The following is a 17850-nucleotide window of genomic DNA, read 5'->3' on the forward strand; positions in this document are numbered from 1 at the left end:
GTCACCATCTCTGAAGTTTGAGTAAGACTTGTGCTTGTGTGTGGGTTAGCCTATGCTTATCTAAGCCACTTTCCATTTTAGGATTGTCATTCCCGGTAGGATGCCAGAGGAAGAAGTGTCTGAGGTCACACCTTCATCAGAGTGGAGGTAAAAGACACAGGAACCCGGCAATTAAACTTGTATTATTTGTATTGTAGTATTTGTACAGTATATTATTTTTAGTTTTTAATTGTAATGCTGGGGCGGCACGGTGGTCTAGGGGTTAGCGCACAGACCTCACAGCTAGGAGACCAGGGTTCAATTCCACCCTCGGGCATCTCTGTGTGGAGTTTGCATGTTCTCCCCGTGCATGCGTGGGTTTTCTCCGGGTACTCCGATTTCCTCCCACATTCCAAAAACATGCTCCAAATTGTCCATAGGTATGAATGTGAGTGTGAATGGTTGTTTGTCTATATGTGCCCTGTGATTGGCTGGCGACCAGTCTAGGGTGCACCCCGCCTTACGCCCGAAGACAGCTGGGATAGGCTCCAGCACCCCCCGCGACCCTCGTGAGGAAAAGCGGTAGAAAATGATGAATGAATGAATTGTAATGCTCAATTATGTTACAATTTCATATTCTTAGATTCACATTGATGCATTTTCTACATCGTATCAATGACGAGTGCTTGGCAATGTCAATTCACAGACACTCATCACAACAGCATGCAAAGTGCCATTCAGCACATCAGGAAAAAACTAGAGGTTCATTGTTTTGCTTCAAGTACTTAAGGTCACTAGAAAGTCACTTTGCATTCAAAGCCATGCTGCACAGGGTGATACTTACTGCAACCATGGAAACTGTCTTGGTGAAAACAGTGCTTGCCGTAATGTGTCACATATGTTTGTGGTAGCCATTCATTTATCTTCTATAGCACTGTAAAAGTTAAACAAAGACATTATTGTTTATATAGAAATGCTAATATATATACAGCTTCAAACATTTGGAACATGAACACACTTCTAAAGTAACAAATTACTGGATGTTTGCCACATTCTCTATACAGACTATACTATATGCGTTAAGCTGCATTAATCATGGGTTTGTCTTTCAGAGCCCTTTCCACATCTTCACTGTCCCCTTCTTCTATCCCACTGACTGGAGACCAACAGGCTGATGCAGACATCCTGGCCTTCATCAGAGCCCGACAAAACCTCCTCAACAGGACAGGGAGCACACACAAACAACACAGAAGCTGACTTGTTTCACCTTATCTATTTTACAGTCAACACTGCCCTCTAGTGGTATCAGGTATGAGTCCCCACTATAACCAATGGATGTATTTTTTGTATATACAATATGCAGTCTGCAATCTAGAGATCAGATTATATGTTTCTAATATAAAATGTAGCTTATTCTGGCAGGTCAGATGGTGCATGGATTTCAAGCCGTGCACATCTTTCTAACTTTGTTTCGTCGTTGCGCTTGTCCCCCGCACTGACCTTTGTGTAGCTGTTTGCTTTGGCAGATGTTAAAGTGGATTTGCATGTCTTGTGGTACCAAAAAGGCTGAGCTTATATAAACAGAAAGAGTAGTGGCCCAGTGTCCAAGGACATCAGGCAAAAACAAAACACATTTAGGAAGACATTTCAGCAATGATGTCAATGGGCCTTTACAGTGCATATGTTGCCATACCTGTACAATGTACACATATTGTACATTTTACACAGATGATCAAGAAGAAAGAAAAAACAACTGGATCCCAACCATATTAAGATCCTGTGCCAACACACATCCTGCCAGAGATGCTGCCTCTGTAATAATGAGCCGCAGCCTGGTATAAATCAAACTGTGTCATCCATTTGATCTGAACAAATGTTGTTTCCAGAGGTTTCCACTGTGTTTTTGACCAGAAAAGTGCATTAGAAGCAAGTTGAAAAAAACAAAAACGATACACCCCCCTTACGTTTTGGTCAAAAATCACACAATTCAAACTCTGGCATTTTATGCCATTTTTGGGTGCTTCTTTGTCGTGAGTCATCTTCTTCAAAGTTAATATGTGCTCAAACATGAATGCATTTCATTTTACTGTGCGGTTTTACTATTTTACACGTGGCAAACTGTCAAAGACTGCAAATATAAATAGTTATAAATATATGTGCAGTAGGAAAACTCTTTTTACAGCACCTTGCGAAGTAGGTACATTACTGGAAATACATGATCTCTAATGTTCATAACGAGAACATCCCTTTTCTGTAAATTACAACAACAATAGTAAAAATAAATCGCTATCATTAGCTGACAGCCAACATAACTAGTGCATGTGTGCATGTTACATCAGGCATAGTCAAACAGGACAAGGGTAGGCTATGATGCTAGCAGTACATTTGAACATGAGCACCCTGCAGGCAGGAGGAGGAATCTGTTGCAATCAGTCCCTTTAAGTCTGGCTCGAAACGCAGTCTTTGCATAAGAGCAAGTCATAAGCACTTCATAAGAAAGTCCTTATAGTGGCCTACAAGAAGAACTACACAACGTTTGTGCACCTCTGAGTGAACTGACAACACAAAGTTGTGCTATTTATCCTTTCACTTTACTGCATTAATGCAAATTCCATGCCACCAATGCAGATCCATCCCACATTGCTGTCTCAGGGCTTCTGACTAATTCACTGCATCTGTCAGCATCTGCCGTTCATCAATCTGAACTAACCTGTCCCCTCAGAGCCATTACTGAACACTCACCCCCAAAAGAATGAACAACCACGTCCAACCTATTTGCGTGGCTTTGCATTGATTTGTTTGACAGGTGACAAGCAGCTGCACAATTTGCATCCTGCCTTGCCTTGGAGACAGTCTTGAGTCTTCTTAAAGTAAATCCAGGCATCTGTTTAATTCTTTTGATTGCTTCCTTCAAAGCGCAAGTGTAGAAATATTGCATATATGACGTATACATGACGTTATCTGACAACATGTAGTACAGTACTTCAGATCATACTGCATGTCTGGAAGAAATCACTTGCTATGAAATGTCCATTTTGATTTACCTTTAAATTGCCAAATGTGATCCCTTGTCCTAAAGGCACCTATCCTGATCAAATGCTTTACATCAATCATATTGTTTTAGTTTTTCATAAACCATGCCACTTATCAGTCAGCAGATCAGCAGGAAATTATCTTGTAAAAACATGACATTTGAAACAAAGTGTGAGGTAATATAGGAGAATTACCACTATTAATACTAGTACAGTCAATCACAAGTCAACAAGTTATGAGAATGACACAAATATTAATTTTCACAAAGTCGACTGCTTCAATTTTTATGATTACAATTTGCATATACTCTAGAATGTTATGAAAAGTGATAAGGGGAATGGCAATTAATTGCAAATTACTTCTTTGTCATGAAAGTTAATAAAAAAAATTAAAAAAAACATTTCCAGTGCATTTCAGTCCTGCCACAAAAGGACCTGCTGATATTATGTTAGTGATTCTCTGGTTTTAATATAGGTAGTATTGACAAGTAATGACACCCTGATTAAGTGTGAATGACGGATTGGGGGTTGGTACTTTGTTTTTCCTCTGTTAATCATGATTACCTGCAAGCAAGCACATGCAGTCATTATTGCTTAGCACAAAAAGGGCTTCACCAGCAAGGATATTTCTGCTTCTCACCAAGAATAACATCAGGGACAGACTGGTATTCAGTAAAAGACACAGGTATTGAACTCCTGAAGACTGGGGTAAAACCATTTTCTCTTATGAAGCCCCTTTCTGATTTGGAATGATCTGAAATGTTTAGAAGCCACCAATCCACCATGTAGTGGTAAAAATAAAAATAGTAATGATTGCTCAAGCAGCCATCTTTGAGTTAGAAAAATCTGTCCTTGCAATGTTCAACTCTGCTGGACTGCTTAACCGACCGAAAGCAGACAGGTGAAACATTAACTTTTGTTCTGCAGACAAGATGCTTCTTTATTAGTGGAAACCGTTAACACTGAATGTGTGTCTGTGCACGGGCGTGTGTGTGTATGTGTCCAGATGTCGCTCTAATGGAGAAGAGGTGTTTAGTCATCACACAAGCGACCCATAAATCACAACCCGGCTGATACTGGCCCTGGCTGACCAATCAGAGAAAGAGCAGTGAATAGGGATGCTCTCTACCTTTGAGCACCATCCAGTTATCACTAGACACAGATTTACACAAGAGCAACACTTTTAAAACTAAAATATATATACTAAGTATCAACCTTGAGATTTTTTGGTCTGGCTCAGCAATAATGGCCCCACTTTACTCGGAAGTATTTCTCCAAAGCCTCTGATGTTGTTAAGGCTTTTCCCCACTGCTAATAAACCTCAATTTGAGCACAAGCCCGTCAGTCCATTGTGGCTTTGGGGCAATTTTTTGATGGCGAGGTTCCAGCTGGTCCGGGTCAAAGTGAGCTGGACAGTACTTTTGGCTCTGGCCCACCTCACGTACCTGCTATTTGGCGCCATCATCTTCCAGATCCTGGAGCGAGAGGCTGAGAGAAACAACCGAAACCACTTCCAACTGGAGAAGCTGAATTTCTTGGCTAATTACACTTGTTTGGATGGACCAGCCTTGGAGAAGTTTGTTCAGGTCTGACTTGTTTTTGTTCCCGTCTGTTAAACTGCTTTTGACCAACCCTGAATGGGATAATTGACAGAAAACATGGTCAATGTAGTTGTAACCCTGACAGTTTGTCAATACAATATTGTGTTAATCACTCTGCAAATATGAAGTAAGAGGGGTAAAGGAAACATGGAACCATCAATTTTATTAGAACCAAAGTACTGTACATACTAACAAAGAGCTAAGTGGTTAACTACCAGGCTAAATCAATGAAGAATCATTCATGTCATTCATGTTACTATGTACCAATTGTTATGACGTTTCATTAATTTGTTTAAAAGCTGTGAATCTGATGACTGATGCTTTAAAGGCTCACAGCCTATATAGGTCTTCTTGCTATGATATGCTATGATGTACTAACCAACATTATAGTTCATATATTTCAGTATATTTCAGTTTGGTAAAACATTACTATATAAGGAATAATTGAATGACTGTGCTGGTGCATTCACAGGTGATTTTAGACGCCTGGGAAAGGGGTGTGAATCCCTCGGGCAACTCCACTAACCCCAGTAATTGGGATTTCAGCAGCTCCTTCTTTTTTGCCGGCACTGTGGTCACCACTATAGGTGAGAGCCTTGTACCGGTTGAATCTTTTTAAATGTCTTGCTTGTGTTGAATGTCCTATCCTCCCACGGTCCACAGGGTATGGCAACCTCTCTCCCAGCACCGTGTGTGGTCAAGTGTTCTGTGTGTTCTATGCCTTGTGTGGCATCCCACTCAACCTGACCTTCCTCAAACAACTGGGCAAGTGTCTCACCCTTCACTTAGGTCGCTTGGAGAAAGGGATGGTCTCTGTGGTTCCACATAAGGTAAATGGACCTATGAAGTAGTTTATGCCAAATGATGATGCTTTGAAGTGTATTTGTTTTGCTGAGTTTTAAAAACAATGTGTTTCCTGTGCTATAGGCTTTGGCGGTCATCTCCTTCTTCGTCGCGGGTAGCCTGCTGTTTTTGGTCATCCCTCCTCTTCTCTTCAGTTATGTAGAAGGTTGGACGTTTGGCGAAGGATTCTACTTCGCTTTCATTACGCTCAGCACCATTGGGTTTGGAGATTATGTGGTGGGTGAGTATCCTTAGACTATGTGAGGAAAGGGCGTTGGTAGTGTAGTGCAGGGCTGACCCGCCCTATATGCAGAATACGTGCTGTGAATAGGGCCCCATGATACACGGGGGACACATTTTGCATAAGGGGCACATTATCGGCAAATGTTCAAAGGATGTGCATTGCTTTAGTGAAGCATTGAGCACCAAGTCAGTCACTGGTCTTGTAATGGTACAGGAATCCTATGGAATCCTAGGAATCCTTTACTCATCACAATCAGGTCTGGAACCAATTAATTGTGATAAACAAGATATTACTATATACTGTATAGTGCAGTATATTGTCACTTAACACTTAGACATACGTAGACATAGACTTTCTTTATTGTCATTGCACAATAACACAGCAGTGAAATTGCCAAAGAAATGTCGTTGCCTGGCTCCTGTGTAATAATAAATAATAAATAATAAATAATAAATAATAAATAATAAATAATAAATAATAAATAATAAATAATAAATAATAGATAATAAATAATAAATAATAAATAATAAATAATAAATAATAAATAATAAATAATAAATAATAAATAATAAAATTAAGATATGCCTTTATTCGTCCCTCAGTGGGGAAATAAATAATAAATAATAAATAATAAATAATAAATAATAAATAATAAATAATAAATAATAAATAATAAATAATAAATAATAAATAATAAATAATAAATAATAAATAGATTACATCAAATATGAACAATGTACAGCGTAAACTGTAATTTGTACAAATAATTCAGAATAAATAACAATAATTTAAAGTTTTAGTTATGTGTGTGGGCAGGTAGAGGGGCTTATTTGGCATTGAGCAGTCTGATGGCCAGGGGGAAGTAGCTGTCGCTAAACCTGGTTGTTCTACAGCGGATGCTGCAGAGCCTTCTGCCCGATGCCAGGCGAGAAAACAGTCCATGCTGGGGGTGTGGGGGGCCAGAGTAGATCCGACGGGCTCTTGATACACAGCGGGTGTTTGCTATGTCCTTAATGGGGGGGAGCGGGGTCCCAATTGAAGTATCAGCAACTTTTGTGCTACAGTAAAATGTATCTATAATGTACACTGCTCAGATTTTTTTTTTCTTGCAGGTACCGACCCAGGCAAGGATTACATATCTCTGTACCGTAGCCTGGCAGGCATATGGATCATATTTGCTTTGGCCTGGCTTGCCCTTATCCTCAGCTTGGGAACCAGGATAATGGCGTATATAGTTGGCCTGACACATCCAGGTATTAAGAAAGAAGAGGAGGAGGAGGAGGATGTGTCATCCAATAAACGGGAGAACACCTCAAAGATCTGATACGTGATGTGAAATCCATTCATTGTAGGTCACTGGCAGCGTAGTGGTACACACAACTGACTACAGCCAGCGTGGGATTGATTACCGCTGATTGACTGTAGGTGTGTTGACGAGCTACCAGTCCAGCAGTACACCACAACAAATCTTTCACCCTTTTTGTCATTCATGTTGTACTTTTGCCTATATGAATTTATTATTTTTTGTGTTGTGTTGCTAAGAAAAACACTACAAGTCTACCTCAGTAAGCCAGTAAGCGTCACCATACTGTATAAACCAGCGGTCTCCATTGAGGGTAGTTGGACAGTTGGACACAAGTTTGAAGTTTGTAATATAGATGATTGTATATTTGGTCTGAACAGTCTGGGAAAATATAACAAGTGTGAAGAAAACTGGCATTGCAGGGCTGATAGAGGCAAACAAATGTAGGTCATAAATTCTAAGCTATCTGAACAAAAAACATGGAGGTCTCAGCTTTGTGTTATAGGTGACGTATCAAATTAGTGGACGATCCAACACCATAATACAGTGAAACATTGGTTAGTGTCATTCATTTGCTCCAAAAGACCTGACTCCAAACAAAATGGACATTAATTGATTCAACATTTAAGGTTACTTTTACCTTCAACTGTTTCTTGACGTGATTGTCAACAAAGACACAATATGGCAGCGAGATCAACCACTGCCTCCTTCCTGTTTTTAAATGAGTTATTTCTTGAATTCAGTAGTGTTTTTCTCCACAATACTATAAACCCAAATGGAGCCAAATAAAGTTCTAGTACCATAATTTTGACAAAATGAGAAACTATTGATTGAAGAAAAAACTCATGGCGAAACAGGAAGATGGCGTATGTGGCGTCTCGCTGCAAACACGTGTTCTGTCTTTGGCAACAGTTGTCTTCAATCTTCCTTCCTAGAAAACCTCTTTCTGACCTAAGTCTGACCTTCTATGCCACTTATCCTCACTAGGGTAGCAGGGGTATGCTGGAGCCTACCCCAGCTGACTTTGGGCAAGAGGTGGGGTATATCCTGGACTGGTGCCAGCCAATCACAGACCTTTATATTTATATCACCTATGCTGTTCCTTTTTTTTTTTTACTTTCAGATTCATACTTCTTGTGGTGGCTATTTTCTCATCAGTGTAACACAATGTAACGCAACTGACAGTGACGAGTGTTGACTTCTACATATACCGTAACATATCTTTTAATGTGTTTTCTGCTTGACTTATATTTGTATTTTACTTGATTTAGCCACTTTTACGTTTGAAAATGCTTAATTTAGGCAAAAAATATGTAAAATTTGCTTAAGTATGAATATTTTTGATTAATAATAGGCCATAGACAACCACAAAACGGAAAATTTGAAGTGCAATGTGGCATGGGACAACTGTATTTTATTAACAATTTTAGTTTGACAACATGCCCAGGGCCAATAAAAAGCAAGTTGGTCCTTGGGGCCGCACTTTGGACACCTCTGGTATAAACAAAAGGGTGGAATCTTGTAATACTTTGATTTTATATGTTTGTGTTATTCTCAGTGATTTTATACACTTGTGTACACTGTTTGTTGTAATACAGCATATTACAGGAGAAAGTTGAGTTTGTAAACATGTAATGTACTTTAACATTATTAGGGGCACCTCCACCATCTTTTGGGATAAAGACATACCTCTCAGTATGATGCAGTGCGCACCCATAATAATATATATTACTAATTGTAATACCACTCTAATAGTGCCAATGAAGACTCAACATTATTATCTTTGTTAAAGCCAATCTCTTAATGGAGCTTGTACAATTTAGTAGGTGTACATAGCAGCGTAGCCGGTGACTTTACTGTATACCCGGACGCCAACATCTGTGTTTGTGTGCTGATGGGAAACTCCAGCAAACTGAGCATGTTTGGGCTATCTAAAGCAAACACATTAATCAGGATGCCAGGTCGCCTGAGAGCACATTAGAAGCAGAGGAGATCCCAGGTGGCAAAAAAGGAGAAAAGTGGCTTTTACCTCTGATGGCGTCCATTTTTATTCAGGCCAGATACACATCGGGTGCAGGAACAGCAAGGATCTAGTCATGGAGTCTGATTGGAAAAAATGGCGGTACAACCTGAGGATGGACAGGAGAGACGAGAGGACGAGGACGAACCAAGCATAGATACAGCAACAACTGTTGCAATAGTGCAATATAATATATTGTGTAATATTAGTAATAAAGTTAGTAATAATGTATAAGAAAGACAAAGTTGATGACATTGATAAAACTGAAGCCAAGGGATGAGCAAAGATGCTAGTGTGTGTGACAGATTTCATGTGGTAAGATTTGGCACTTGGAGCTGATGCGGACCCCCAGCGCTCAGCCAGAGACACCTGTGGATCTCCGATGGATCCACCACCTGACAGGTCATGACTGGGACTAATCCAGATGTCTCCCCCAACCGCTATGTATAGGTAAGGGGCAGAGCATCAGTTCCTGTGATGTGACTATTTGCCCTTTCTGCGTTCTATTCTTTGCATTGGTCACATCCAGCATCTCTCCCTCTTCTCACTCTTCTCCTTTCTCTGCACCACATTTGCATGGCAGGCCTCTGATGTGATTGAAAGAGTAGCTCAGGTGTGAGGTTTTATTTGCCTTTGCATTGTCAAGTCAAGTCAAGTCGCATGTTTTGTTGTCCACAGCAGGAGAGCCGCTCCTGGAGTTTACCCTAAAATTCTTCCAAATGGGCCTCAAGGAAATATTCCATTTGGCCCGAGTGCCTTCCATCCTTATGCTGGGCTTGGTTTATGTACTCTACATCTTTATCGGTGGTGTGGTGTTTTGGAAGCTGGAGGGAGATCTCGGACAAAAGGACATCAGCCTTTTGTTGACGAGCAAGCAAAAGTTGTTGTCGACGTACACGTGTCTGGACCAAGATGGCCTTGAGAAAGTGGCTCAGGTGAGGAACACTATTACTAATAATTAGGTGGAAGCTTAATTAGTTAAATCATATTTAATAGGTTTTGACTGTAATAAAATAAAAGGACAGCAATGCAAAAATTGACATGTTAAGAGAGTAACACACGGCTGGCGACCAGTCCGGGGTGTACCCCGCCTCTCGCCCGAAGACAGCTAGGATAGGCTCCAGCACCCCTGCGACCCTCGTGAGGATAAGCGGTAGAAAATGAATTAATGAAAAGAGTACACATACACATGGGTTAAAATAATAATAATAATATTCTTATCAGACAAAAATTTTGGCCTGCTCATTTTGCAGAATTGTTGTAATTCAGTCACACTTGGTAGACAGCAGAAATCATAGTCCCATTCATGGTTCTTATCACAGCCACTCTTCCAGGTCCCTGAAGCAGCAAAACAGCCCCAGACCATCACACTACCACCACCATATTTTACTGTCGGTATGATGTTCTTTTTTTGAAATGTGGCGTTTATACAGTGTTTGTTAGTATTGGCCCATTATAAGTTCAGAAACATTTTTTAAACCATTTGCATGAAAATTAGGATGCAAAAAAGCTCTGGAGTGCCACCACTTTTTTCATTTCATGTACTGTCAAGGGTGGTTTAAAAACTGTAGTCACACCTCACTCTTACAGTAGGTTTGGTGTTTCAATATATTAGAAATTCAAATGAAAATACAATGTGACATTGTAAAATACAATAAAATACATTTTTCTGTCATATGCTCCTATAATGTTTTCCGTAGATATGTTTTTCATTTGCATCATGCAAAAGCTATAAAGGATTTTGGCCCGACTACAGTCTGTTCATTGAGAGTAGCTGTCACCGTGTGGCTTTAAATGGGGGAACATCTGATTTCCATCTCACCAATCATCATGCTTGCATCCTGTTTTTACACTTCACTGTCAGACTGCATGTCTCCTCCTTAAAATACTTCAACAGATGTTGTATGTTAAGTATCAGTAGAGATAAATAAATATAAGTATTAAGTTAATGTCATTTTTTGTTTTTCTGATCTAATATGCAAGATATGTACATTATTTGTGTGTATGTTTTACTGTTGCAGCACATTTATTGCAATATATGCATGTAATTATGACTCAGATGTTGAAGTTATTATTTACAGTCATGCATAGTGCAAAGTGTGACTTTTTCTGACAAGCAGGCCAAAGTTCTAACCATGTCCCATTCAGAGTTGGACCCTGGGGTCACATTTGACCCATCATACACTTCCAAATGTGCACCACATCCTCCACTTTTATTCACCACACATCCTCGCCAAAGGAAACTCGCTTTGGTGGAGATGACAGCTCAAATAACCGTGTGTCATGGGTGCACTCTGAATTTTAAGCTTTCACTCACAATGGTGGCCAAACTAACAGCTCTTGCCAAGATCAAATGCATGTAAGAGGCATATTTCATTGTGACATTTTAATAGTCACACATCTGATTCTATTGGCGGAATCAACGTCCTAGTTGTGCATCCTTTAAGCAATATTGAAGAGGTTAGGATGAGAAAAAAATAGGGAGTTGCTTCAACAGAGCAACAAACGTCTACATCAGCGAGTATTTGACAAATCACAATACTGACATCACCAAGAAAGCACCCCAATTAAGGAAGCAGGGGAGAATTAAAGGCACCCTAATTGGAAAATCTACATCAAGTTAACTAAACGACTGGAGCCAAGTTCATTTTTACAAAGACATCAAGGAACTGGACAAATATCAAAAATCACATCGTCTCGACTACAAGGAAATCAAATATTTAATATGCCCACTTATTAATTAGTTTTTTTTTTTGAATATGAAAAGAAAACGTACAATGTAAATTATACATTTCAAATTGGCATCTTCCTGCTCCTTTTTTTCCATCCATTCATTTTCTACCGCTTATTCTTATGAGGGTCGCGGGGCATACTGGAGCCTATCCCAGGTACACCCTGGACTGGTCGCCAGCCAATCACAGGGCACATATAGACAAACAACCATTCACACTCACATTCATACCTATGGACAATTTGGAGTCGCCAATTAACCTAGCATGTTTTTTGGAATGTGGGAGGAAACCGGAGTACCCGGAGAAAACCATGCAGAACATGCAAACTCCACACAGGGAATTGAACCTGTGTCTCCTGGCTGTGTGTCCTGTGTGCTAACCACTCAAACACAGTGCAGCCTGCTCCTTTTTGTGCAACTGTAACTAAATGTTTGTGTTTATGTGGGAATATCTGAACAGCAATAAGGTCAAAAGTTACTTTTCCCACAACGTGATTAGGATTCAGGAGTGTAGCCAACGCCATCATTAATTGATGAGTCAATGTCCCTGAGTCAGTGACCTTTATTCATGTACTGTAAACCTTTTAAAGAAAAAAGGAGGTTTTTTTTTTGCATCATAGAGTATCAAGTCTTTCCCACACAGACGATGACCTCCTGATTGTTATGTAACAGACTCAGCGACATACTTCTGAGCAATGTCATGATCCCCCCCCCCCCCCCCCCCCCCCAAAAAAAACACAAACGTCCATGCTCAGGTGTGTCTGTGGTGGCTTTGCTTTGTTTGTCAGGTTGTCCAAGATTCTTCAAAAGTGGGCTTGAGTTTGAAAGGCAACAGCACCACAGATGGATTCTGGAAATTCACCAGCTCAGCTGTGTTTGCCGCCACTGTTGTCACGACGATAGGTTAGTACCCGAGGTGTGGGGACACTAGATACAGAGAGATCATCTGCGATTTAGATATGGTTGCAGAATGGCATTGTTTTAATGAAAACTGTCAAATTGAGACTCAAAGAAGGATTAAATAAGTTCTGCTTCTTCCGACTCCTTTTCAAACATGTGCAATTGTGACAAGTGTTGCTTGTTTGAGTTTTTTCCAGGTTATGGAAACATGAGTCCCAGCTCCACCGCTGGTCAGATCTTCTGTGTGTTCTTCGCCCTTTTTGGCATTCCACTCAACATGGTGGTGCTCAACAGAGTGGGCAAGTACATGCTCGTAATAGAGAGAAACATCTCCAACTACCTGGAGGGGAAGACCGGCAGACGGGTGAGGAAAAGAATGTTGACCGTTCCGCTCCTGTCCACCAAAGTGAAATGTTTCCCATCTTTCCTTGTGTCTTCACGTAGACATGTACTCGATTCTTCGTTCATCTGCTGTCCTACCTGTCTGGAGTCCTCCTCTTTTTAGTTGTCCCCATGATCGTGTTCCAGCTACATGAAGGTTGGACCTACTCACAAGCTATCTACTACTGCTTCATCACACTCAGCACCATCGGCTTTGGAGACTTTGTGGCCGGTACCGTTGAATTACACTGACGCACATTTCAACTTTGTTCATATAATCGTTTTCGGACATCATTGGGTATTCCTTTGCAGACGACAACCCAGACAAAGTGTACCCAGAGTGGTACAGCTTCATCATTGCCTCTTGGATCTTCTTCGGCCTGGCCTGGCTGGCGCTTGTCATCAACCACTCCATTGACATGCTGGAGCGGCTCAACATGCACCTCAAACAGAGGTGGGGGGGGCATAAGCTGGAGGAACAGTCGGGTGGTGTGGGGAGCGACAACCCTGACACACAGCTGGAGGAACAAGAGGAGGTCAAGGGGCCACCTTTGAAGCAGTAAAGTACAAAAGGTTTGACAATCGCATGGAATACATATTTAGTTGATTTTAAAGATATTATAACACAACCAACTCTGATGACCAATTATGTTGCTATTTATTGTATATACCTGTATATACTTTATATTATTTTCTCAAAACACTAAATGCTTCCTGAATTTTGTAGACAAAATTTTGGAAATATATACAGTATATATTATGAAGAAATATTAGAGTAAAACAAATATTATGAGAATAAAAGTCGAGGAGAAGTAACATTAAAATGGTGAAAATGCTGATTTTACAATAAATTTGGAAGAATAAAGCCTTACCATGGAGAGAAAAAGGAGGTGGTATTCTAACATACTGTTATTATTATTACTATTTACAAAGAGGACCACAGAAAACCAAAAATAGGGAAATGCCTGTAATCGAAAAATAAATATATATATTTTTTGCATTGTATTTTTAAAAAGTACAATAATCAATCAAGTTAATTAATGAACCCTATGAGAAGTATTATTTGGATAAATAACTTGAATAACTTAAATAACTTTTTAATGTACATTTTTTAATGTTTTAAATTTGATTATTTTCCTGACCCGAATACCTTATATACATTCTAATAATTAATACATTTCTCCCGTTAATTCTAAGAAACTATTATTTATTGATTGCCTATCCGTGATGTAATACTTTTTGCGACCACTAGACGGTGCTAGTGTACCAACCACACCTAACGGAAACACGCATCAACGACTTGTTTTTCTACACAGGTTAACACGTGAAGAGACATAAATAGACTATACAGGTTTATCTCTATACATTCTTAATATCACATTTAAAGCCGTCACTTGTATTTTCATAGAATGATGTTTAAAAAGAGTAAAAAGTAAATTTGGTGTTGTGTTATTGCTGGATGCTTCTCCAGGCCAGGTGAGCTTTTGTTTAGCTAAAGCAAATGGATAAGGAGGAGCTGTGTTAAAGACACGTGATGGCAGGGAGAATAACACAATGGAAAATGGCCATTTGCCAAAGTATAAAAAAAAAAAAAAACGTCACATATGCTTGGCCACAGTTCAATGAAGACTCATCATGCATGACCGGTCTGGCCTCTGGTTGGAAACGAAGCTTTTGGATCATTCTCGATGGCACATTTCTGGCATATGACAGTTAATTGGGATTAATTGGTCCCAGACCTGACAGTGATAACTGAATCCAAGCAGGATTCAATATTAACACAGAGTTCCCCCGTTTTATAGCGGCGGATAGGAGATTGATTTACAATGGGCGGGTTCTCCCTTAGGGCACCAGGCACCAGAACACTGATAGATCGCTTTAAAACACCACAAGGACGCAGAACACAATGTGTTCAATGGAGTGTTCAAATGGAGTGGACAAAAAGGACAAAGTCAGATGGCCAAAACGTACCACTTCCACACGAGATGCGAGGATGATTTTTTTTTCCACTGCGTCATGTCAGATATGTCATGGCTGCCTACAGACAGTGTGATAGTAATGTATTGTAACGTCTTGAAACTTTCCTGATGCCTTTCAAAATGTTTTGACTAATGTTTTGACTAGGCCATAGTCAACCACAAAGCAGCGATCATTTATTCATTCATTCATAAAAACAAAAACAATAAATGATGTAGCAAAGAACCACCTGCATGCTTGTAAAGGTACTAATGAATGTGAATTTGAGGGTTGAAGCCAATGCTCATTTTCATCTGTGGTTTCTTAATCATTGCCTTCCAAGAATGTCTCTTGTAAATGAGAAAAATAAAGAATGATATCAGTGCGATACCTAATAGAATCAAACTAATAGAATGAAGCGGTGAAGTCGGGCAAAAGCCACCAGGCCGGTTATTGGCACGTTCAAATGCGGTTGTGGTTGAACTAAATGCTCAAAGAGTCATAGTCGCTAGCACATCCTTAGATGACATCTAGGACATGCTGTATTTTGGAATGTTTTTTTACGCAGATTGTTCTTTCACATTTAGTCAACTGATTTGTTTGTCTGATGTGTGTCCCTCTCTAACCCACTCATTGGACCTCTACTCTGCCCCTTGTGAGCCAATAGGATGACAAAACACACATCCTGCCTCCAATATCTGCGCATTATTTTCCTTCTCTTTGTCTGATACACTTAATATTGCATGATGACCCTACTTAACCTCGCTCGCCACTTTTTCAACCTGTTTTTTTTTTTTTTTACTGACATCAGCTGCTGACTGCAATCAGGCGACTGCTGAGTTGGCAACAATATTGCATGTACAGTATTACCACAGACAGGAGCGTGAGAGTGTCAGGCTAAAGTGATTAGATGAGTTTTCACATGAGGAATAGATGAAAGATAATCCCTTGAATCCCCTTCAATCTTAAAAAGTTTGTCTTATATTTTTGGTTTTGCAGACAGCATAAAAGAAAATCACCTTTACCTTTTATTTAGGCATTTTTTATTTTTTACATTTGTATTATTTTTCAACTTTCCATCCATTTCTATGCCGTTTATCCTTATTAGGCGTATGCTGGAGCCTATCCCAGCTGACTTTGGACACCCTGGACTGGTCGCCATCCAATCACAGGGCTCATATAGACAAATAATCATTCTGTAATATTGTGAGAATACATGGATATTTTTACCCGCATTTATGTGTGTTTGGAAATCCCCCAAAACACACTCACAATTTGTGAATTCAACTTAAATTACGCAGTGTCTTTGAACACAACCCCTCATTTCTCATAAAACAGTTAAAGTGAGATTCAGATGTTCTGCTCCTATTAAAGAGTCAGTCTTCCTTCATTTAATTGGTTCCAGGCCCGACCGCAATGAGACCATTTCCGCAAAAGCCGGATTCAATATTCATAAACAGAATATTTTCATACTTAGGGGATAGAAAAACGGAATTTCCATTATTAGTATTAGTATTATTAGAGCCCTGTAGACATGAATTAACACCCCTATAGTCACCTTTACATGCCTATTATTCTTTCACATTGCTCAACACTAAACCTCAGGCTACGGGACCACTGTAGGGACTTAAAAGATGGCCGTAAGCTACCGAGCTAACTAGTTAGCTTCTAATTTATTTATTTATTTTTCACACTGGCAATAATGGCGAATATGCTAGTGTGCTAAGGTCTCTCTACCAGGCTCCTGTCAAATCATCCCATCCTTCTATCGTTTTTCTTATACTATCCATCACAGGTGAGCTGAAGCCTATCACAGCCGACTTTGGTTGAAACCCTGGACTCACAACCAACTAAATATTGCCTTGGTCCATTAACCATGTTCAATCTGGTCCCTTTTGGTGTCCTTCCTTTTCACCGCCACGTGAAAATGTATGTTTACATGTGAGGATGAGGTTGTCTAAACACTACACTAACACGTGCGCTGAGTCATGTGTTTACCTGCCTGTTTGTCGGGGGTGCTCGTCTGCTGATGTGTGTTTATCTTAAACATCAGCAAGCCTATGTTATGTACAAAACATTCTGGGATAGAAGACAAGAGCTTCCCTAAGTTTTCACAAATGCAAACACACAACACTACCAGGCCACGCTAACCTGCCCTAAAAGTTCCTCTCAGAGTACTCTTTCATGGTATATACGCACAAGTATATACACAGACAGGTCAAAGCTGTACTTTTGGAAACCAGTCAACACTCAGTTTTTAATATTGTACAAAATGGTTCACGCCCCTGCAAGCCGATTTAACAGGAACACGTGATATGACCACGACCTATTAACACAGCTTTATGGTATTTGATGGCGGAGCGTGTTCAAATGAAAGGCGTCAGCTCAAAGGCAATACTTGGAGAGAGTCATGGTTCCTCTATCAGGTCCGTATACTGTAGATCAGGGGTCTCAAACACGCAGCCTGCAGGACACTAGTTTGAGGCCCCCGCCTTGATATGAAAGATTAATGTTAGTGCGGCCCGCGCAAGTTTGATATGGATGCTGTATGGTATCATGTACTCAGAAAAAATTATTACGTTTGATTAATGTTCATGTTAAAGGTTAAATAACTCTTAATAGTTATCCTCCCTATCCGTGTGGAAGTGGTAAGTTTTGGGCTATTTAAGTTTAAAGGAAATAACTTGAAGGCTACCGTTTAGGTCGCTAGCTCTCTAGTTTGCGAGTTAGCATGTGTCTCAAGACCCTGCAGTTGCGCAATATGTTGTAAATAAAAAGAGTATAAATGTGACTATAGTCGTGTTTTGTCATGTCTACAGGGCTCTAATAATGCTTTGTTAATTTTAATCTGAAAAAAATA

General features: G+C 39.9%; 3 protein-coding genes across 3 annotated transcripts in view; all 3 read left to right on the forward strand.

Annotated features, from left to right (window-relative positions):
* The window catches only part of kif6 (kinesin family member 6), a 45748-nt gene extending 42403 nt beyond the window's left edge, over positions 1-3345 (forward strand). Inside the window, exons 21-22 of the mRNA XM_058090523.1 lie at positions 82-147; positions 1092-3345. Coding sequence (XP_057946506.1) covers positions 82-147; positions 1092-1236 — 211 coding nt within the window. The 3' untranslated portion in view covers positions 1237-3345. The remainder of the gene's footprint in view (positions 1-81; positions 148-1091) is intronic.
* A 436-nt stretch (positions 3346-3781) lies between these two features.
* Positions 3782-7887, forward strand: LOC131140393 (potassium channel subfamily K member 16-like). Its single transcript, XM_058090778.1, has 5 exons — positions 3782-4597; positions 5085-5199; positions 5276-5442; positions 5540-5696; positions 6812-7887. The coding sequence occupies exons 1-5, from the start codon at positions 4298-4300 to the stop codon at positions 7021-7023; spliced, it is 951 nt and encodes a 316-aa protein (XP_057946761.1). The 5' UTR covers positions 3782-4297; the 3' UTR covers positions 7024-7887.
* Positions 7888-9302: 1415 nt separating this feature from the next.
* kcnk17 (potassium channel, subfamily K, member 17) lies at positions 9303-13962 on the forward strand. Its single transcript, XM_058090976.1, has 5 exons — positions 9303-9957; positions 12542-12656; positions 12851-13017; positions 13098-13266; positions 13347-13962. Exons 1-5 carry the CDS (start codon positions 9742-9744, stop codon positions 13595-13597), a joined length of 918 nt encoding a protein of 305 aa, XP_057946959.1. The 5' UTR covers positions 9303-9741; the 3' UTR covers positions 13598-13962.
* Positions 13963-17850: the final 3888 nt, after the last annotated feature.

Source organism: Doryrhamphus excisus, chromosome 13 (genome assembly GCF_030265055.1).
Source record: "Doryrhamphus excisus isolate RoL2022-K1 chromosome 13, RoL_Dexc_1.0, whole genome shotgun sequence".
Lineage (NCBI taxonomy): Eukaryota > Metazoa > Chordata > Actinopteri > Syngnathiformes > Syngnathidae > Doryrhamphus > Doryrhamphus excisus.